At 38.0% G+C, this 23,559-nt stretch overlaps 1 protein-coding gene across 1 annotated transcript in view; it reads left to right on the top strand.

Annotated features, from left to right (window-relative positions):
- Positions 1-23,559, top strand: part of COL25A1 (collagen type XXV alpha 1 chain) — a 149,046-nt gene that overhangs the window by 63,638 nt on the left and 61,849 nt on the right. The window contains exons 9-11 of the mRNA XM_027884736.1: positions 2,386-2,421; positions 13,054-13,080; positions 15,467-15,511. Coding sequence (XP_027740537.1) covers positions 2,386-2,421; positions 13,054-13,080; positions 15,467-15,511 — 108 coding nt within the window. The remainder of the gene's footprint in view (positions 1-2,385; positions 2,422-13,053; positions 13,081-15,466; positions 15,512-23,559) is intronic.

Raw genomic sequence — 23,559 nt, 5'->3', positions numbered from 1 at the left:
TATTGTAATAATTCACATACAAGAGGATAGCAGAATCAGCTGGTGTTGCTGGTTACAACGTGACTGCATGGTGCTTGGGGTTTTGTGATTTTTAGCAGAGGGATCATTAGTGTTTCTCATAACAGGAAAGTCATGCATTTTATGCAATGAGGTCATTCCATTTTGTAGTAGTTCTGCAGTGATTTTGACTTTAGATGGCAAGAGAGAGTTTCTTTTTATAGTTTTTAAGCTGTGGCTATCTTAGGCCCTATAGCATTATGGAAAATCAGTTCATAATACTGCTTTAGATTCAGATACAAAAAAGCACTCAGGCAGAAACCATCCAGTTTGCTGACTGTTACTATCCTTCTCCTTGCTGCTGTCCTGTACCCTCAGGTTGTACCCTCCTGATCCTCAAAAGGCTTGTTGCTGCATGGCTACATGATATACAGTCAAATAGGAGATCTGTAAAGGGAAAACTTGGTTGAGAGGCAAGGACAGCTTTGAATCTTCAACAGACCTTTGAGCTAGAGAACTGAAAAAATAGCTACACTGTGTTATGAGTAGGGACATTGCAGCATCACACAGCTATAGGAGGATGTCCTTACAGTGACCATTGTACCACCAGTAAGCAGACATTTCCTCTTTTACAGTGCTAGGCAAAGCAGAGGCTTCTCTTCTGGCCTCTCCCTCTCAAGCAGGAAGCTTTACAATTGCCACAGCTGTATGATGATGTTTTGGCCCTTGCTTTCCCCCATGCCCATACACTTGCTGTGAATCCCAGAAAAGTCAGGCAGATGAGGTAGCAAGATAGAGGGAGTAACTCCAGGAGCCACAGTTACTTCTCTCCTGCAGTGTAGCAGTTTGAGGATCAGCCTTTGTGTCCACACATCTCTATCTGTGTCATCACCACCTTGCAGTCCAAAGGTGTGCGTCCTGTTACAGATCCTTACAGCTTCTAGAGATGAGATTATGTTGGTTTCTTGGGCAGGAAATGGTTAGAGCCAAGGAGGTGGAAGTGTTTGGGAAATGCCATTGTGCTTATTGCCAGCAGAGAGAGCACCCCAAAAGGGTTGTGCAGACTTCTTCTAAGCCTTTCTCTGGACGTCAACAGTGGAACCTGCTTGAACCAGAACATACCTGATTTCCTAATAGTGGCACGTAGAATAGGTGCCTTCTCTTTGCATCACACACACACCGGCACGAAGAATTTGAAACTTTAACACCTCCAAAAGGAAGTAAGAGGAGAGCAAGGGTTTTTTGCTGGTAAGAAGACAATAGAATATGAAACAAACTATTGAAATTATTTCCGAATTACTTCCCAACATTTATGGGGATATCTTGATGATCACTTCAGGCTGTGTAATTGCTGTATACATAAGTTAGCAAGGCTTCAGAGTGAGCTGAAGAGTCCAACAAGCTTGGGTAATGAGCTGTCAGAAACCTGTGCTCATGTGGCTTCTTTCTCCTGGCTATCTTGGTGTGTTTGCAGATGCTGCATGTTTGCTTCTGAATGTGATGCACACATACCCAGAGACGCAGTTCTGATTCTTTTCAGTTGCCAAGAACAATGACATCAGAACAGTTCTCATCAATTTCATGGCAGGCTTTCTTTTATGACAAAGCTGCTAAAGAAGACCCTGCAGCTGTGCTGATACAATAGCACATGGACTGCCCTATGCTCAGTTGGGTTTTCAAGGGAATGATCTGTTAACCAGACCACTAAAATGGTAGGAGCTCCGGTTTTTTTGAATGGGTATTTTTAGCCCATATTGTATGACTGATATGTTTTACTGTCTCTACAGACAGATGTATGTGTTTATATGGGAAGAAAGGGGAGAAGATAGATTCTGACTTTATGTAGAGTTGTGCCCGCAGAAAGAGAATGCATTGGAAAAATGATGGGTTAGCATTTTGAAAGCCAATCCAGGTATTTAACAGCTGAGTAATTATTGCATGGCTTCAAAATACCAATATTCTTGGGTTTATGGAACATGATAATTGACAGTGGTAAGTTATGCCTGCTGAATGAGGTGATGACACAGAGCAGTAGTCTTGGAATATATAAACTGCAGGATTGAGCACATATGTGAAAATAACCTTTCTCTGTGTGCTTTAGCACTGTGAAATGGAATATTATGTTTAGAAGCAAGGGACAGAGTCGGAACACCAATGCTTAACTCTTGCCTTGAGACCTATACTATTACATGATTGTGAAATAGTACTTTACTCCTTAAGATGTCTGTGATTTGGCCTACTAGATTAAAAAGCAAAAAAGTAATATATTTAATGTGCAGTCAGATGCCATATGTGTTTAAGAATGAAATTTTTAAGGTACTTTATTATTAGACAAAATTGAAGTCAAGACGTGTTGCTGAAATTATTCACTCCTTTTTTTATTCTAAGGGTGAGCCAGGAAAACCGGGAGAACAAGGATTGACAGTAAGTACTCTTCCAGTTTGCTAAAAAAATGTAATATATACATGACATATGCCTTTTAAAGTGTGCAATTCCAAAAAGCTCTATAGCTGTGTATTTCCTAACCTTTCTTTGTCACAGGCTATTTGAAGCCTCATTTGTGAAGAAAACAACAGTGAGAAAGACAACATCCTCTTTTTATATACAGTCACCAGTCAAATAAGGCCAACTTCTTTAAGCTTGCATAAACACAGGGAAATAAAAGTCTAAGGGCACAGCAAAGCGAAAGAGAACCAAGCCAGGTGTTTGCAGTTCCTGGCCACCTCTTAACACTGTCTCTGAAGTTGAGCTATTTCCACCTTGAGACCACTGAGCCCCAGAAGAACCATCTCCTTGTTTTCAGGGCTAAAATGCAAGCTGTCTCTGTGGCAGTGGCTCTGGACTTTTGCCTGACAGAACAGAGAAGACACAGACCTGAAACTCTCAGAAAATTCTCCTGTTCTGGGGTTTCAGCTTTTTTCCTCTGTGTGTGTTGAATATTTCCTATTTACTTGGAAGCAAATGGAAGCTCCACTGGTTGTAAATCAGCTTTAGCCACAAGTTAAGGCATCATAAGTTTCTGCCTGTCACATATTCCCAGAACTGTGAAATATGCAGGGTTTTTTTCTTCCTTAAGATCTCCCTAAACACTCATAGTCATTTTAATTTTTATGAGAGATGACAGAATTGTAGCCCATGGCATGTGGTTTTGATTCCTAAATGCTTCTGAGGAGGAAGATTATATGGAAGATTATATCAGCAATCAGTGCAGATATGGTTGTTATCTGAATTTGTAAAGATTTAAACGGGTGTGATGATATTTTACCTTGACAATTTGCAAAACGTTTTGAATTGACAAAATCTATTGAAAGAAAAACCCCAATATTCCAAGACTTAAAAAGATCTGCTGTGATCAGGCAGTTAAAAGTCCTGTACATTTCCATTTTGAAATAAAGGTTTAGCAGAATCGAAGTCAGAGCCTCCAAAAGGTACTACCCAATGTTTTAGCATACTTCTGGGCTCTTTTTTATTTTGTCATTTTGGTTTCCAAGGGCCTATGAAGAATACATGCAATAAGTAGGAAGGGAGGGTTTTTTTGCTTGTTTTCTTATATTTTTATTATTTTCCTATTTGACCTCTGGAAAAAACTCCGATTCTGCAACAGTGTCTTTCTGTTCAAGACAAGATCTGCAGAGCCACAGGATCCTTGAGGGCTTTTAAAGCAAAAAAAAATCCATCACCTCTTAGTCTCCATGCTCAGTAGGTTCCCACTGCTCCAAAGTAACCATTTGTGTGAAAGAACTAAGCTGCTACTGCTCTGTTTCTCTAAATGTAGATGTGTTTAGATAGGAAGGTGTTTTAAAAATCAAATCAGCAAGCTTGAGTCAGAGAAAGATCCCAGATTACATGAATATCCAGCTCCAAATGCCTGCTTGAAAAGTCAGTCTGACAGCTTAAATGTTAGGTTGTGTATAGATCAAGTAAAGAGCATCAGAGGATCAGGAAGGTAATTAGTTTCTTTTTATTCTTCTTTGTGCTTCTGACATACTCTTTATGCCAGTACAGATTTGCAGACTCTTTTCCCTGTGGAAAGTGCTGCAATCGTTCAGGGACTGTCTAGCTGCTTCTGACACCTTCCATCATGTATTTCATGAATTTCCGTGTTGAAAATTCAGACACTGCTGCAGGAATGGATGACTTCCCAATAAGTATACCATAAAATTGCATTGCTAGAGAAAATAGGTTTGATATGCTGTGAAGAAAACAGGCTACCTGAGATTTTTTTTCTGCATTTCTCACCTAATATTTTTTCAAGTAAAAGAAAATTGAGATCTCTGCCTAGAGGAGATTCTACAGGAATTCTTTTTTTAAGGACTTGCCTTTCTTTCACACCAGAAGTCTCAAGTCTGAGTTAACTTGCTGGTTTTTTTTTCTAATGAAATAGAAACCGTGAAGTCGATGGGTCCCATAAAAGTACTACCAGTCCTTGTCTCCCAAATGTCCCAACTCCCAAACATGCTGGAGTGTAGAGTATGCTGTGGTTTCCCACTTGCCCACATATCCAAGGTCCTTTCCAGTAAGAAGCAAATACTATGGCATGTACTCTGATTCTTCCTCCAAGACAGAGGCAGGATACAGCCAAGAAGAGCACCAGATGATGTGGAAAAAATCCCTAGAGTCTTAGTTTTCTATTTTTCCTTCTTACAAGAAGTAGAATAAATTTCTTGAAGAGCACAAGATATGGTAACAATAGTAGATAACAGTGTTTTTCAGCGTGTTCCTCAGAATATACCACAAGTCTAATAAACACATTGAGTAACCTTTGAGCTACTCAAGCAACGCGTGCCTTGATTTACCGAACATTGAAATAATTTTAAGGCATTTCGAATTCTGTGAATGTTCATGTTCTCCTTTCAGTGAAATAGGAAATCCAGTGACTAGTGAGAAGATGGCAATTTGTTCAAACTGAAATTCTGCTACCATGTTCTTCTTTGTTTTTAATTAAGTCCTGTGTTAGTAAAGAAAAAGAAAGTAATGTTTCATGTGATGTTGTGAGAGAGGACAGTAATAACCTTTCTCTTTCTCAGGCAGGAGAGGTTTGTTTGGAACATATGCAGAGAATGACAATGTTTGAGTTCTTGACAAATTCTACTTTGGCATGAGAGAGCTCAACCTTCAATACAGGGAATAGTTTTTCCTATTTCTAGTGTAAGAACATGTAGGTTATGGCATGGCAGTGGAAGGATTTAGGAAGTGGGAGATGTGGTTGTTTCTTACAGAGGTGTCTCATTCTCAGCTAAAAATCTCTCCAGATTGTCAGAGTGCCAGCGTGCTTCTATTGTTCTTTTATCCTTGCAGTTGAGATGTTTGGGAGACCTCTTTGCAAGGTTTTTTTTTTTTTTTTTGGCTCTATATGTTGCTGTGTCAGGAAGAATCTGTTTTCTCTTAGAGCCAAACAATTTCAATTTCTTTTTAGGTGAGATGGAGGCTTAGGTTTAAATTATAAAGGTGTGACAGCATGCATCTTTAACGTTAGAAGGGAAGTAGTAAGAATGTACTAGTTAGTTGCAATTTGTGTCTGGTTTCTATGGCACTTGAAAGCCCTGCAGATCTACTTTCTATGAGGGTTGAAGGTATCATTAATCTGTGCAGAAAGGATTAAGAGAATTCCAATGGAGGCCAAGCAATGGAGTGACCAAAGGGATTAAGTTTTGAAATATTATCTGGAACTAGTAAAATGAATGCTGTGCAAGAGAGAAGGCCAGTAGTTTCCTTAGCTTTTCAGCCTTTTCAGTTAAAGTTTTTCATCCTGCTTCCCATGCCATTTGTCTGCATTTCTTGATGATAAGGACTCTTGAATACCATACGAGAGTTTTTCTGGTTTATTTTCTCATTTTCAGAGGGAATAAGATATGAATTTGTGATTCCTTTCTGCCTAAGAGCTAGGATTCCTGGTTACAGACTATTCGTGAGAGCTCAGTCACTGATAGAAAATATCAAAGGCTGACACTGATAGATCAGCATTCACAGATAGATTGAAATTCATAAACTGCAATAGGATAAAGAATGTGCATGGGTTGGTTTTGTTTCTTATTTTTATGTGTGAGATTTTTGATGTTTTTATGTTTAAAGTATTTTAAACTAGTGCATAGTAATAAAAATTTGGAATATCAAAATCTGTTATGTTTTCAGCTCCTTTTTTCAGAAGGAAATTAACATGTTCAGTGTATGAATCAAGCACTTCATGTCACTGAAAGAAAACCTCCATATAGTATTTTATTCCCGAAAATTGGCTTCAAAGATAAGTAATTTTACAGATGTTTTGCATGAGCAGAACACTCCAGAATTACCAAAGAACTCAGGTAAAGGTGTCTTTTTGCAAAGAAATCTATATTATAATGATTAACCCAAATGCAAAATCCCTCTGCTTTAAGATATATTGTTTTCCAAACTAGTATTTTTGTGCTTATATGGTCATACTGGGCATTTGTTCAAGAAAATAAAACTTTTACTAGTTATTCAGAATAAGGAGAATGTTTTTCCAAAGGATATAGCCATTTTTGTGAAAGACAGTGGAAAAACATAACCTTGCTGTTAAGTCTGCAAAATGTCACATCTTTGAAATTAATTAATATTATTTTTTCATCTTAGGTTAAAATTAACGAAGTGAACACACAGGGACCAGGCAGAACTGTCTGGGAAGTACTACTTGTTTCAATTCAGCCTTTCAGGCCAATGGTCAAGGCCAACTTCTCAGCTGCTGTGAATCTTCATAGCTCCTCTGGGAAGCTATTAATTGTGATTTTGTTTTCCATGGCCGGAGTTCTGTAGGCGCCTTCTTTGTTTAGCATGTGGTAGCATGTTCATAGTGAATTTTATAAGGTGTTGTTCTTAAGCTGTTTAGCTGCAAAAGTTTATGAGACCTATCAGAATGAAGTGGAAATTCTCAGCCTGTGCCTTTCACAGCAACTATTCTTTTTTCCCCCAGTACAGTTGCACTGGGCTTAGCTTGCAGGAAATCTCAGGAAAAAGTAGGTTTTGGCATTTTGTAACCTCTCTACTTCAGTAATGACTTCCACAACAGTGACTGAAAGAATGAAGATAAGAAGCTCTTTTTGAGCACTAATTAAGAGGTGTTATTTCTCTTTTCATCAGTTAAGGTACATAGCGTGTAAGGGGGACACTGCTTTATCAGAAGTTATGAGAGACTTTCCGTCATAGTTAATCTGTTTTCTTAGCTGGACCTTCTTATATCTAGGTGATTCATCAATACTAAAGCATTGCCCATTTCAGTAGTAATACTCTAGAAACTGCAATCATTATGAAACACTTCTCAGCCATGCAGATACATCTTTTCAGAATTATGTAGTATTCCTTTTACACAAAAAATATAGAGTCAGTGGGTAGAACACTGGCTGTGCTGAAATGCACATGAATTCTTTGTATGAAACCTGCACTTCCTTTTCATGTACATCTAGTTCAGGTTTCCCTCTAGACTGGTAAGAAATTGGTTTGTGGGAACAAGGAGGAGATTATCCCCCTGCACTCAGCACAGGTGAGGCCACCCCTCGAATCCTATGTTTGTCTCTGGGCCCCTCGATACAGAAAAGACAGTGACACACTGGAGAGTGTTCAGAGAACGGCACTGGAGCTGCTGAGGGGTCTGGAGCACAGGTCTTGTGAGGAGCGGCTGAGGGAGCAGGGGATGTATATCCTGGAGAAAAGGACACTTGGGGGGACCTTCTTGTTGTCTACAACTACCTGAGAGGAGGTTGTAGCCAGGCGGGGTTTGATCCATTCTCCAAGTAACAAGCTTGATAGGACAAGAGGAAACAGCCTCAAGTTGCAGCACTGGAGGTTTAGATTGCCTATTGGGAAAAATTTCTTCATTGAAAGGGCTGTCAAGCATTAGACCAGGCTGCCCAAGGAAGTAGTTGAATGCTCCTGGAGATACTTAGAAGGTGCATAGATGTGGCAGTGACAGATGGTTTACTGGTGGACTTACCAGTGTTAGGTTAGCAGTAGGGCTTGATGGTCTTAAAGGTCTTTTCCATTTTAAGTGATTCCATTATTCTATTCCAAGTGCTTAATGATTCTTACAGGCAGCAAAGGGGAAATACCTGTTCTCAGGAACAGTCTTGGAACTTCTTTTGTTTCATAGAAATATAGACATAATGCTTCCTACAGGCCTTCTAGTTGCAAAGTGCTTTTACTTCACACAGAAAGTATGGAAGTTAAAAAAATTCTTTTGTTTGTTTTGTTGGTTTTTGGTTGAGTTTTTTTTTGTTTGCAAGGCTTTGGAGTAAGAGTTGTTGTACAAGTATGTTGCAGTGTTGTGACTTATTTTGCTGTTTAACTTATTCAGTATACAAAACCATTCACTTTTTCATTTTATTTGTGTTAGGCATTTTCATTTGGTGTTTGTGCTCACTGTCCATGAACTCTGACACCTTGTAAAACAGTCCCAGACCTGCAAATTCAAAATGCCCCAACTTTTTATTTCATACATTTCTTCAAATGTTAAGAAATTGAGTCCCTAGAAATTGAACACAAAAATACCTTGAGAGAATTGCTTATGTATCACACCCTGAATTACTGCTCTTTGAAACCGCAACTTTAACCTTTAAAGGGTAGAATTTTCATGGTTTGCAGCTTGCTAAAACACAAGGAACAGCTTAAGCATAAAAGAAAAATATAACTGTAACCTTAGAAAGGAGGTCTAGGAAGAATTCTGGACTCAAAAATTTGTTCTAACTACATTTAGGTCAGTCTTTTCAGTTTGTTTGGGTTTTTTAATTTATTCCACGTAGTTATTTGTCAAGATGCAACTGGAGTATCCAGCTTCATGCAGTAATTTCTATGATGCAAAGATTTGACCAGATACAGTATCTGGAGGTCTAATAATTTCCAAAAGTAGTAATTGAAGAGTGACATTCATAGTGGAAATAATTTTACCTTTTAAAAACACAATTGCGTAGAAGACTTTTATACACATTTTTTTACCCTCGGCTACCCAGTTTTCCCAGTGCTTAAGTATTATCAAATAATTCTGTGTCTTCAGAGAAACACACATGGCAGTTAAATTTCTTCTTTTTCCATCCTTATACTGTGGAGCTATTTGAATGAGAACATAATTCAATGAAGCCCTTGCAATAACTTGTAATAGCTACCATGCTACTTTACTCAATTCCACATGATGGCAAAGGGTTCTTCTGAAGTGTTCATGATATCTGAGTGAGAACTATTTTTTATATTCATTATATTTAGTTATCCTCCTATTGTGGAAAGCTCTTGTAACCAGAATTTTCAGCCCTCCCAGTTGAAGTTTCTTGGTGAATATGTGTCAGTTTAAAGAAAAGTGCCATAACCTTCAAAAACACGAAGCAGTCACTTCATCTGAAGAGTTTTCTTGAACTTCCTTTAGAACTTTTTAAGCCTAGATGCTGTTTATAAAATGAGCTTTTTAACATCAATTGCCAATAGTTTAGGAGTTGATTCTAAGCATCCCTTAATGGAAACTCTGGAATCTTCCAATGATACAGGCAAAAGACAAATATTTACTATCAACATAATCTGCATAGAATATTATGGAGGAGTTTTTTATCAATTTTATATATATATATGTAATCTATATGGGTAGTTAGGAGTTGAAAGAATTCTATAGCTCTTGTTTTAAAGGCTTCTTTTTGTTTTGCTTCCTTCAATACCCAGGTGACAGTGACAGAGACCGAGTGAGAATATGTTACCTGTGGTAGTAGATGAAGCCTCCAACTAGTGAAGATTGCTGCATGCTTTTTATGTGTGTGGTCACTGCAGAGCTGAGGCTTTGGGCTTGAGGGAAATGAGATGGGGAGCAGTGGTAGCAGCTCTCTGCATTGGCTACCTGGACTCAGTGGCAGATAATTATCCAAAGTGAAGTTTAGCTGAGTCTGCATTTGCAAAGCATCGCTTTGGTTGTGCTGAAGCAAACAGCAGGGCTAGGATATTATTGCAGCTGTTACGGAACACAGAACAGTTCAAGAAAAGCAAAGAAAAAGCAAAGCAGTCTAAGGAATTATTTGGAACTTTCACATATTCCTTGCCTTCTGCTCCCATCTCAAGACCTACATAGAGATTTTGATTGCTGGTCTTACTGTCTCTTCATCAAGTGGGCAACACTGCATGCTTCCCGATTCAGTAGAATAATCAGAGTCCACACGTTCATATTGAATTTCCTATATAGATTCTTCTAAAAGCTATCATTTATACCTCTCAAAATGAATTTAAGTCTTGGTTTTGGTTTTGGTTTTGTTGATTTTTTTTTTTAATTATCCTTTCATGTTCCTCTCTTTCTCCCAGTGTGATTCTGTGCCTTGCTCAGAGATTGTAGGTAACTCATAGAAATCGGCACAATTCTGGAGCGTTTTGCATGTTGGAGTTTTTTTTATGTGGAGGAGGGATGGGAGTGGATGAGCTATTAATTTTCCAATGGCTTTGAGCTTCTTTCACAAGCTTTCAAAGGGAGCAATGCTTTCAAGAAAAAAGTGTTTCTATTCAGCTATGTTTTGCAGTCCGGACATTCTAAAGATAAGAAGCATGTGTTACCCTGTGTAAACTGCGAAATGTATCACTTAAGATAAGCTTTTATTTGCAATTGGTTTTCTGAGCATACTGTTTCTGAAGGTGGCTGTACTACTGAAGACTATTCATGTCATCAAGTGTCGTGGTAGCTCAATGGATGTGAGATACCAGAGCTACTTCCAGACTGATTAAAGGCTTAAACAGCAGAAATGGAAAACTGTTAATTGCATAAAATATTTATTGATAAGTATGTGCTGCTTCTTTTCTCTAAATGATTTATTTTAAAAGCACAATAAGAGCAAGATGATGCTACTGTATAGATATTTTCGTATTCAGTAACTCATCTGGAGGAGCTGGAATGATATCAGGGATGAGGTGGAAATTCCGGGAAAAGAACTTTTCCTGGAGATATCTGCGATGTCTTGAATTATATCCATCCCACAGGCTGACAGGTGGAAGTGCCAGGCACAAAATTCTCAACAGGACAGCACATTTAACAGTTTACTTTGGGGGATAGTATTAGTAATTGAATTATCTTTTTACCTTCGTGAGGGCTCCCCAGAGGCAATTTAATGTATCAAAGTGTCTTCAGAAGGTTTTATTATTAGCTTTTCAAGTAGTTAGAAACTGAAGAGGCAATATCCATTCCTTGGACATAAAAGTAGCTGGCATGAGCTATGAAGGTAGTCTTCAGTTCTTCTGTATTCAGGTTGTCCTACTGATGGAGAGATTTTTCCTAGGACCTGAAATAACCCCTAGATGTAGCTGGTTAATGTGCAAAAGGTCAGCAGACAACTGATGTCAAGGATGTGGACGTGTGGAGCCTATTTTGGTAATGTTGGCATAGGAAAGCTCTAATTTGAGCATTAATTTCTTGTAGTTTTTAAGATGCTGGACAAATGCGTGTCTTTCTCACAAAAGAAGAGGATGGTGTCTGGAACTCAAAGGAAGGCAAAAACAGTCTGTGGAATAAGTTGTTGTATTTGTGGTTCCTTACTCAGCAGGTCACTCTCCCTCTCGTGCATTTCTTGTGCACTTTCTGATTTAAACAACACATTTTGTGGAACACGGTGAGCTGGGAGGATTTTCTTCCATCTGAAAAAGCAGATGATCACTATAGTCACTGCTCTGATTCTCACCAGTGCTGAGTGTCTGGGTACTTTTGCTTTCTTTTGAAGACAAGGGAGTAAAATTGTCACCCTTTATCTCACAGGTGGCTTTCCACTATCAAAATCTGCCCCTGCAGTCAAAAGGAGATGCTCTCAGTACCCTAATTCTGTTAAGACGATCAAGCAAAAGTTTCAAGAAGCAACACTGATCTGTGCTTTTGCAAAGTTTGATGCCAAACCTTAGACAAATTAATCCACGTTTAAAACTGCAAGGCTTTCGTCCACATCAGTGGATACAGGACCCAGAATTACCACCAGTGGAGCTTTTCCTTGCTAGCAGTTTAAAATTGCATCAGAGCAATGTTCCAACAAGCCCTGCATCTATCAACAGTAGAAGATTCTAAGTTCACACTCATTTAAGAATAAAATCCCCTGTACATTTTGAAGTAACAATCCTTTTGTTTCTCTGAATAATTGTGGTTCTGAAATCAGTCAATTCCACTTATATTCTTTCTCACATTAGAAGGATTTGGATTTTCCAGATTTCATGTTTTTTTCTGCACCCACATGAACTCAGAAGCCACCTTGCTTGATAAAGAACCAGCACTCGTAGTAGGAACACGGGGGGAAAAGTGCCTAAGAACTATGGTGGACATGGTCTGGCAGTTACCAAATCAGACTGCCAAAGAGTCAAAGTCATGGCTAGTTGATCTGTTTTCTGGCTGCTTCTCCTCTTCACTGTGGCCAGCTGGGTACTTCAGAGACAGCAGATGAGAAATCGATCCTGTTAATATCAGTAAGATTTTGGTTCCTGTATGACATTAAGCAGTTACAGCTTTCCTGAATTGAGATATCTCTTCCTGCCTTCTCAGGTCATGAAGACAAAATGGTGGTTCTTTACTTCCCAAGAGCATTCTTAATAATTTCTGAAGTTAATTCTTAATGATTTTTCTCTTGCAAATGAGGGCACAGAGCCCATGTTGGGTATAACAGTCGTGTGTGCTGATACCTGGAAGGTGAGGAGATTTTGAGGTTTATGCTTCTATCTTAAGAATTCTTGTTTGCATAAACCTTGTCTTTATGCTACCAAGCAGATGTATTCCTTTGTTTACATACAACTGGCTGTTAGCTGGTATAAGAGAGAGAAAAGCCACAGTCATCTTAATGCTGACAGGTTTGTTAGTACTAGAAGAAACAGATGTCATGGAAGAGAAGAGATTAGAAGGGGGAAAAACTGAGTATTGCAATTAGTAGATCAGTTCCAAAAGTGAACAAAAAAGGCTCATTGTGCATTTTGAGCATAAAGTTTTACTTTTCCTGATGTATAAAACATCAGCTGGTTTCAGTCCAGTATCAGAATGCTTACACAATAAGGAAGTCTTAATTGGTCATTTCAGTTTAAATTGGCTGGAGTTGTGACGTTAATTGAATTGTTTTCCATTTGCAGGGACCTCAGGGGCCTCCAGGACAAAAGGTATAGTATAAACAACAATACTGTGAAAGTGATTATTCCTCTTAGTGCCAAATTGAAAGCAGAAAAGGTGAATGGGATTAGCTACTGTACACTGCGTTGAATTAGTTAGTTTAGGTTTTGAATTTTGCCTTAGCAAAATGCAGCTATATGATGCGATACATCAGATTTCTCATTTCCCCCATCATAGGAAGTTCAAGCAATGCAGAACAGACTGTTTTCAATCTGTCTGCTTAACGTTGAGGTGAAAAGGTCACTATAATTTTCTTTTTCATGCACTAGTACGATTAGGAAACCGAAGTTAAAACATTGTGAAAGGTGGGGAGATAAAGTTTCTGATTAAATGCATGCCCTTACTCAAGTAGATCAGTGCCATATGACTAAAGAATTGACCAGCAGAAACAAAGGACCTAGGTGTTGCTGATAAATGGTGCTTGGTTGGCCGTGGTCAGGTGGTCTGTTGGTGTCTTCCTGTTCCTTCAGTAACCTGAGACCTGACTTCCTGGGAACGCTTCCAGCATTATTTACACTCATTAAAGCTGACTGCCTCAGTTTGATGGAGTGAGTTTAGGATTTATGGAATTGCACCATTTAAACAATCCTCAAAATATCACATACCACCAAGGCGAGTAATTTTCAACTTGATTTCAAAAGATTAAAAACTTGTATGAAAGATGCTTAATAAAACGGGCTTAATTTGTATAGGGAAAAAGAAGAGGAAAGGAATAAGGAACATTGACATGTGAGAAGGATAATGTTCTTTAGATTGAGGGTTTGCTTGTATCTGTTAAAATGGAACATTTTTAACAAAACAAAGAAATGTAATCCCAAAGCATACAAATTGGTGGAATTTTGGCAGCTGTGATTTTGCACAGTTTGCAGACTGAAGGAGAGGACTACCTTTCATGTTTGACAATGCAAGAATGTGGCACCTTAAAGCTGTACTGATGTCTAAGCTGCAATTATAAAATTATACCATAATACTCTGTGAGTAAGATATTTTGCAGGTACAGCATCAGCAAAACCCACGTGCTGATGAGCTTTTGAATACCTGGTAAACTTTTACTTGGCTCAGTAGAATCAGCTTTATTTACATTTTCTAACATCCTGTGTTTCATAAGGAAAATCATCAGCTGTCACTGAGAGGGGGAACTGTTATAAATAGGATGGTTTATTTAGGCTGATGGTTTAATGCCCTCCTGAGCTTTGCCTTCTAGTTCTCTGGAAAAATTATACAAAGATTTGAAAATGTTCACTAGGACCCCTTTGCAGTGCCTAAAAGAATCCAGCAAAAAGAGACTACAAGGATGCCAGAGTGGAAGCTTTGGGAGAGAGGGGAGAGCATTCCGGGTCTTGGAGACATGCTAGGATGCAACGTATAATTTCTTACTCATTTAAAGCTCTGTTACTAGCTGTTGGAAGTTTTTTGAGATCCTAATGAGTTGATTCCTTTTCTTGTTTCACAGGATTTCCCAACTGTATTCATTGACAGCCATGTACATCCATTTTCGATGCATTCCCTTTGGGTGTTGGTGCCCTTTGACCAAACCATTTCTAGTGAAACCTCTAACCAGTATGAATAGAGGGGGAAATGCCATACACCATTGCTTTCACTTTCCATACTGAGCAGCACCATTTTCGTGTAAAAAGAGGAGAATGCTGTGTAAGCACATGCAGTTTTCCTGCTTTCCTTCTGTGTCATGTTTTCACTGAATTTTTGTACCAAGTCACACAAGGTCCTTCAAAAAAACTCTCCATCACACAGGAGCTCATAGACTGAGAGCTTTGTAAACAAGATCCCTCCAATGTTATAAGCCAATGTCATTATTTTGTTTTTCTTCTTTGCTCCTTGTGTTAGGCCTGTGCTGACTTGCAAATTTTAATTTCAATAGTACTGATGCAGTTTAAAAGTGTATCTGTATAATTTGCACTGTCAGGCTTAATCTCTGCAGATTATCTCTTAAAAGCCTTAGGATAGATTGGTGCCACCAGTTACTGAGCTTGAAGTTCCCTGTAGAAGCATTAATAGTTTTGTTGAGGTGCTATATTCAATTGCATAGGATCAGTCTCAAAATTTATCGAAAGCATAAAAAGGAGTTGTATTTTGAATTTTACATTTCTTGTGAAGCGTCCACAACATTACAGAGGAACCATCAGCTTGAAGCTTGTTTCTGGAAGAGACCAGAGTCATTAACGTGTACGACATGAGAATATGTCTAATTAATCTCAATTGAAAAGAGAGCTCAGCTTGGATAAAAATTAGTTTTTGAAAAATTTATTGCAGCTACAATAAGCAAGCATTCACCATTAATTCTAAATACTGTTTTACGAGATAAAAGATTTCATTACCTGTTTAATTTGCTAAACGCTGGTGTCTGTTTCCCTCCAGGGTTCCATTGGAGTACCTGGTGTTCCAGGGAGGGATGGACAAGTGGTGAGTTCTCTTTGGCTTTGTCAGCACTACCATTATTTATGTAGTGGATTAAAGCAGTTTTGGGCTTGTTCACATGGGCAATATGCAACCTTACATTAGAGCTCTGGTTTCAAATTAGCTTAATGGAAAAAACTATACAGTCTGATTGGTGCTCTGAAATAATTTTTCTAGTTTTACCTCAACTAGCATCAAATGTAATTAATTAAGTTGAAAGTCTTATGTTCAGAGTTGATGACAACTGATAGGTTCCAGAAAGAAATGTGTATTAGTAGTGAGTTACTTTAGACAGCATATTTAAAAAGTAAGGGTTTTTAATTTTTTATTAACTCAGTACCATGATGCAAACACTTATGTTGATATTGGGTATTTATACAGTGTTGATACTTTGTTAGTACAACCTATAAACAGAGAATAAAAAGAGACTCCACCAACACAGGTGGAGAATAATGTGAAATTGAATTTTGGGGGCAAAAATGCAAAGAAATAAATCAAACAGAGATGTTCTTGAACACAATTGGGAAGAGATGCTAACTCTGTTAAGTCACTGTCATCTCTTAATGCCATCACCAAGTAAACTCGTAGTTCAGAAAAAGCCTCCATAAGTAGAGGTCAGAATAAAGCAGCAGGGATATTTTCACAGCATTGCTAAGGTTTCTTGGCAAATCTAGGTGATGAAGTTTGAATAATATCCCTCCCCGACTGTAAACAGTATTATCCATCTGTTGTTCTCACAAGCACTGACATTCCTATTGAACTTCAAAAGCACTGGCAGGGGATGCCAAAAGGAAAATGCATGATATGTGTGTTCAACAGGTTTAAGCAGCAATAGATGGTAGTGTGTAAGGGTCATATTAGACAGTCCTGTCTTCTGCCTCCCTCACCAGGAAGGCTAGGAATAAAAATGCTAAGATGTTTCAAATAATTTACTTTTAATTCTTCTTTTATTAAAAAAAAAGTAGTCTTTTTAATAGGAAAATAGATAGTATTAGACTTGTGTTTTGACAGTGATTATAAGAAATGATATAATAAATGATATTTCACTTCAGTGATAGTGATAGGAATTTATTTTTAAACTATTTAGAGTATTAGGACTAATATGGAAGAACAAAAAAAATATTTAGAATCAGCAACACATATATCGTACTAAAATATATAAGAAAATAATATGAAACAAATGTGCATTAAGACCTCAGATTTTTTTCCTTCATATTTTATAGCTGTATTCAATTGCAACATGAATGGTAGAGAGTGCTGACCAACTCAGATGCTGTTGCTGTACATAGTTAAAGTAATTTTTGTGACCAAAGTCTGAATGAAAAGCCAGTGTAGTACGATTTTCTTTGGGTATGCAGGAAGATGTAAGAAGCCTGGATAGGGTGAAGTTGAAAACCACATTGAATAGGGCAGACCTGTTAATTCCAGAGTTTTATTTTAAACGGGAATCACGCAAATTCCAGCCAGAAATCTTTACTCAGATGAGCACAAAAAATGGATATGGAGGAAATGTGTCAAATTTGCAATTAACGTGTCATTTTGGGAAACATGGTAATTTTTTTAAGCTGTATGGCAAGGCTGTTGCATGTCTATTTTTAGGAGACCACAGAGACTTACCTGCAGTCATGTTTCAGGGGGAAGAAAAGAAATATGCAATTGCACATTATTGGAAGATGCAAACACATCTTTAAATGTTGATTATTTACTTTAAATTGTGCTTTAAAAACAGCTCCTAACATTTTCAATTTATGGGTTTATTTTTATTTGATTTACTTCAACATTCACAGCATCTGAAACTTTGAAGACATTTTTAAATTATTACCTTTATATTAAAGATGTCAGCATGTTCTTAGTGTAGCTGTACTATTTTATTTTTGACATTTAAGAAAGAACCAAATTATTAAATTACCTAGGTACCAGAACAAAAGCCATACAGAATAAAATTAATTGCTTTTACATTTTTTAGTTTGATTTGTCAACTGTTGGTTCATGTTGACTAGAAAGCATTTCCTTATGTGCAGAAAATGTATTATTTTCCTATAATACTAAGCAGATTAAAGTTGAATGTTACTGTATCTTTCAATCAATAGATTAAAAAATTCTGTTAGCTTGGAAATAGTGGTAGAAATAAAGTTAAACTGAAGGCCTGTTTGTCTAAAGTTAGAAAGTATAATGCAGCCTAGGACTCCCATGTTAATATTTTTCTACTAAAAGGTCCATTCTTCTAATTTCTGTGAAAAAACAGATTCTCAGTGCAGTGTGACACAGGAGATATTGTTGAAGGAAGACCAGAGTAGTCATTTTGAGAGTTGGGCTGTACTATGAGTCAGCTGCTGGCTTTACGCATAGAGATTCATGTTGATTTGAAGAATAGGTGAATTCAACTTGAATGTGTGATGCAAGTCACACCCTTTTTAGAAGTTGCACAGTTAAAAGACTTTACAAAAGCCATACTGCCTTGGTTGCCTTTTAATCAGTGAGCTTGCTCTGTTAAACAACAGCATGTGCAATGCACTAAGTTCCAAGTTAATATTTTTTCTTAGTTTAAAAGGCTATGAGTGTTAAGCACATGCTAAAAATTAAGTGTGTGAATGCTTGTCTCGTGTGGACAATGAAATATTTTTCAGCCGATGAATGTCAGCAGGGAATAAGCTTTGCTCTCTTCTTAAACAGGTGAACAATACAGAGTTAGGTCATCTCCATCTTCTCTGTGTCTTTGTAATTTTCCTTTCCCTTCACCTATTCTTTTACTGAAACAGTGGATTATGGGAGTTGACTGACAACTTTAGCCAATAGGTCTGGGAATGAGATCATAAATTCTGAGTGCACTTAGAATAGTTTTTTAATCCCTTAACATATGAACCACTTCTCTTAGACAATCTCTAGATATTAGAGTAAGTGTAATTCTACACGACCCACATGTTTTTGCAGGATGTTAACTAGTAGATTTTTCATGTATTCAGAGTAGCTAAACCATTGACATAAAAACTTCACACATTTTTTTCTTTTAGGCAAAACCCAGTGAAACATTACAGGTGGTCTTGCAAGGGCATTTACAGTTTTCATTTGTTCCTACGTTTGGGAATCTATAGCCAGCTTATCTTGTTGAGAACAGTAACTGGAAAGGAGCTGCCTAATAATATCTGCAGCTGGAGAGAGTATTTTTCCTGGGATGGACTGAAACCTTTTGAGATAGCAAGGAGAGTCTTTCTGAGTGCTGCCTTTCTTTGTAAGCTGCTGTGCAATCCACCTTAGCAGGTTGCTTTCTAGCAAGATGCTATGGGAGATAAACTTCCATTCCTCAGTCCCTGGCAAGAGGTCCTTAGGCACTTGAGTAGCATGAAAAAGCATGGAGATAAGAAGTTGGATCTAGTGATAGCAGATCCCTACGTTAATCATGTTGAAATAGCCACAAAGGGCTTCTTGGAAAATTCAACTGTGTGAGTATAGAATATATACTCTGGTATTTGCTAAGTGGTAGTGATTTGATAAGGACTCTCAGAGATTGCAGCAGCAGCAATACAAGGAGAAAAGTGGAGGTTCCTTAAGTCAGGATTGCATTTGGCCTGAAGGAACTCAGGTTCTGCAGCCTGTGCAACTAAGTCTCTTTGTTATAAATAGGAGTTTGTGTGGAGTGCATAAACCCCTCCCTGTATACTTCCATAGATTGTGTTTTCTTACATAGTACTTGATATTTTGGTGGGTTTTTTTGTAAGAGTGTATTGAGAACAGAATGTGTGGTCAGGATAGATCCCTTTATTTCAGATTATTTCAGTAGATTGACAATAGCAGTTTGATAAACCTCAGAAGAATTTTCCTTCTTATCAGTAGATTCAGAGTCTGGATATGCACATTTCTTTCTGCTTCCTTCATGCTTCTTATTACTCTAACTTACATGTATTTTCCTATTACTGTGTACAGTACTATGTAGGGAACACATTTTGAAGGTAGCAATATCACATTTCTTCAGAGAAATGAGGCAGTGTATACACATACTAACATTTTTTCAACTAAAGGAAGGAAACATCATAAATGTAGTTCACAAATTCTCAGACAGGTTTGCAGGCCAGCTGAGTCTTGTTGAGGAGCCTTTCCACTTAATTTCAGCTGGTGAGTGGGCCAGGAGAGATTTCCAGTCCTTAAACAAACAATTTCAAGTTACTTTTGAAGAGGGGAAAAAAGCAAGTTGAAAGGAGGTAATTCAACCCTGGTTTGAAATGGAAATCATAGTAACATGTCTGAGAAACCACTTTTTTACCCTCTGTCTTCGTCTATGTATTTTAGAGTAAAATTAGACTGGATTAGATTTGGGGCCTCTTGTGTTTCCTTATCCTTAAATTGATTACTTTCTAATGACTGAAAAATATAGCAATACTGACAGGCGTTCTTTTCAGGGTGAGGTGGATATCAACCAGCTGGTGTAGACAGAGTTACATATCTCACCAAAACAAAACCTATTTCAGAACAGCAGCCTCCAGGCAGTTTTTCTGCTACAAACAAGAAAAGCTGGGGCCTCCAGCCACATTATTTTTAGCTGATTAATTCTGGATATGAAGGTATATGCCTCCAGGGCACAAAGCACTTCAGTAAGGAGAAGTGTGTTTTCAATTGCCTTGAGTCCTTTCATATGGACTCTAGTAGGTGATACATTTTCAGACCTGTTCTGAAGTAGATTTTATGAGTTCATATTGACAGATTTTTCTCACATTACCAGCAGAGCCCAGGCAGTGCTCTACACATTTGAGTACTCATCAAATTCAGATTCACTTCAATGTAAGCATTGAGACTGCCCCTACCATGAAAGTATCTGAGGAAACTACTACATCTGTTTATTGAGTAGGGTGCTGAAGGTTGTTCCTTGCCCAAAAACAGGAAAGACAGAGACAGTCTGTCAATGTTAATACAGCTATCCAGTTACTATAGGCTCAGGAGCATCAGAACTTGAACCAGGGTGTTCTGGTGTGCTGTCCAAAGGAATATCCTTCTGATTTTAATTTGAATTATCTGAAAGTCCTGAAATGAATGGCTAGATTGAGTATATTCTTGGCATGTTAGTATTTTGTTTGCTTTGATAATTGATAGGAGACAATTAGAGGAAAAAGCCAAACACTTCTGAGCCTGAGAGCATTTTGTTGAAGCCATTTCTAGAAATTATCAGAAGGTTTTGAATAGCTAATGGTGATCCTCTACGTACTCATTCAGTCATGCCTTGAATTGCAGTTTGCTGATGGGACATTTTTCTTTCTAATTCATTGCATTAGTGACAGTAACTTACTTTGTTAGAGTGCTGCTATTTTTGAGGAATCGAAGTGCCTATCTTCCCGTCAGGGCATTTGGGATTAACATGTGGAATTGTCAGTGGCAGCTCCCAATCCACAGGTTTTCTCCTGAAACGTGTTAAAGACGTTCCTGTTTCTGACAGTAAGCAAACATTACAACATACCGTCATTATTCCACTGATGGAGACACTGCTATTTTTCTATAGCACATAAACAACCGCAAAATGATCCCACTGTGTCTGCAGCGTACTTCTGTGTAAATTGTCATCAGATAAATTACTGGAACATTTACACACCTCCTGAGTTAAGCTGATTTATTTTGGGGAGTGAACAATAGAACATTAGCTGGAAGTTTTTATTTCCACCATTCTGAGACTGTTTGTGAATTCAGCAAACTGTATCTGAAAAAAAAAAAGGATGCTGGTGGTGAATAACTCAAGACTTCAGTGTCTATGAGTGTTCTAGTGGCAATGTCTTTTTCTGCAGTAGACAGGAGGGTAGAAAATTGCCTTCCAGTTGTGCATAATTTTTACATGAAATTTGGGTAAATAGAGCTTTTCTAGATTTTTCTAATGTTCTGTAGTCTATTGTGAAGTGATCATGAAAACAAACTCTTCTTTTAGGATTGGTCAAGTTACACAAGGGCAAGAGAAAGTAAATTTACATGAAACAGAAGTTAAAGGCTACCAGAACAGTATTTTTAATGCAATATTTGCATGTTTACCACTTTGGGGCATGACATTTGTGCATCAGGTAGTTCTATTACTGCTTTGGTACAGCAAAACCTTGATAGAGAGTCTGTTCGGATGAGATGTTGCTGGTCCCACAGCATCCCACTGTTACTTCTCTTTCAGTCATGGTGTCACTGAAGCTTCACTTTGCTGAGGTGGTATTTGGAAATCCTACCCCATCTCGATGACAGTAGAGAGAATTTTGGTTTTATTATGGTATATCATGGTAGTCACACACAATCTTCATTATACAAGACAGCTTCTATGGTGTGGTCTAACTGACAACAAGAATGCAGAAAGGGCTAGTAACAATTCCTTTAAATTGGGTACTGAGGTATTTCACACCTCTCCACATCAACTTGCCCACAGTCCATCCCTTTCAGGAAGAAGTTCCAAGGGTATTTTGGAATATCTCCAAGGAATATCTCCAATGATATTCTGAGGGTGGCTTCAGACAATTTCTCTGGGTCTTGCATCTTTTTCTTGTATGAGGGTGCGGTTTAGCCCTCATGAAATCTTTAATTGCGATCATGGATTGTGTTTTATAGGCATCAGAAAGATTTAGAACACAATTGCAGTCTGTCCTTGCGTGATAATTTCTCAGTTCATGACTGGAGAAAGGCAAGCTCTGAGCTAAAATCAGATGTACTAGAGACAAAATTACTCTTAAAATGGTAAAAAAAAAAACCCACAGTTGAGACCAGTCTTGGAGTGCTGTGTCCAGTTGTGGACTCCTCAGTACAAGAGAGGGACATGCTGGATAGAATCTCTTGATGGGCCTCAAAGATGAGCAAGGAACTGCAGTATGGTTCCTGTGAGGAAAGGCTGAGAGAGCTGAGACTTAAACCTAGGGAAGAGCCTGGGGGAGAGCTCTTCAATGTGGACAAATACCTGAAGGGAAGGTGCAAAGAAAATGGGCCAGGTGCTTTTCAGTGGTGCCCAGTGACAAGACCAGAGGCAATGGGCACAAACGGGAACACAGGAGGCTCCCTCTGAAAGGCAGAAAACACTTTTTTTTACTGAGTGTGACTGAGCACTGATACAGGTGCTTGTGGGGACTATGGAGTCTCCATCCTTGGAGATATTTAAAAGCCATCTGGACGTGATCCTGGGCATGCAGCTCTGCTTAAGCAGGGAGAATTGGATCAGATGATCTCCAGAGGTGCCTTCTACCCTCAACCGTTCTGTGAAAGAACAAATAAATAAAAATACGCTGCCTTGATTTGAAAGCTAGATGATGTGCAGAAGACAATTGTTTCTGCAGCCTGACACCTTTGCTGTCAGTGCTTTTAAAGAGAGACTGCAATAGGAGTCAGAAAAGTCATTGCCTGTGGCCTGGTGAAAGTAAAAAATGTGACATTAAGGATCTAGTTTTGTAGTTTCTTTTATTCTATCAAATTGAAAAGAAGTCTGATTTAAATTATGGCATCAGATGACATTGTTTAATGTCTAGTTTTCCCTTACACACATCACTCCTTGGACATCATGGAAATCATCTTCAGCCTTTTAAAGGTCAGCTATGCTTTTTGTTCATCTCCAAAACATTAAACCGTGGAGCTGAAGCATACTTATACAGCATTTTATAGTCCAGTTTCCTCATACAGCATTTTTGCATTCTGGTTTTAGTATAGGCTTTGACTAATAAATATATAAATAAATAAAAGTAACTAAATGGAAGGAAAGCAATTAACTATACTTCCTAACAGAAATATTTTAATGCCAATATTTTCATGCCAAGAGTCAAAATCACCTTTTGGGACCAGTATTGCTACAATAACACAGTATTTTAGTGTGTAGCCTGGGAAAAGCTATCAATCTACTCACCTTCAAGAGCTGACTGCTGTTTTTTGATTTTTTTTTTTTAATTTTTTTTTTTTTTTGGTCATTTGATTTTCTTGTTTGTTTGGGGTTTTTGTGTTAGAGTTTGATGGAATAGTAAAAATATCCGCACACAGGGCCGGACTGACATGCCTATAAGACGTGCAGTGTAAAAAAGGGATACTCCCTGGCACAAAGCTTATTTGCTGTACATTTTTACTTTACC

This window comes from Empidonax traillii, unplaced genomic scaffold (genome assembly GCF_003031625.1).
Source record: "Empidonax traillii isolate 1590-97213 ecotype Southwest subspecies unplaced genomic scaffold, ASM303162v1 scaffold154:size1206225, whole genome shotgun sequence".
NCBI classification, from domain to species: Eukaryota; Metazoa; Chordata; class Aves; order Passeriformes; family Tyrannidae; genus Empidonax; species Empidonax traillii.
Note: the sequence above shows the minus strand (reverse complement) of the source record. Positions and strands in the feature narration are given on the sequence as shown.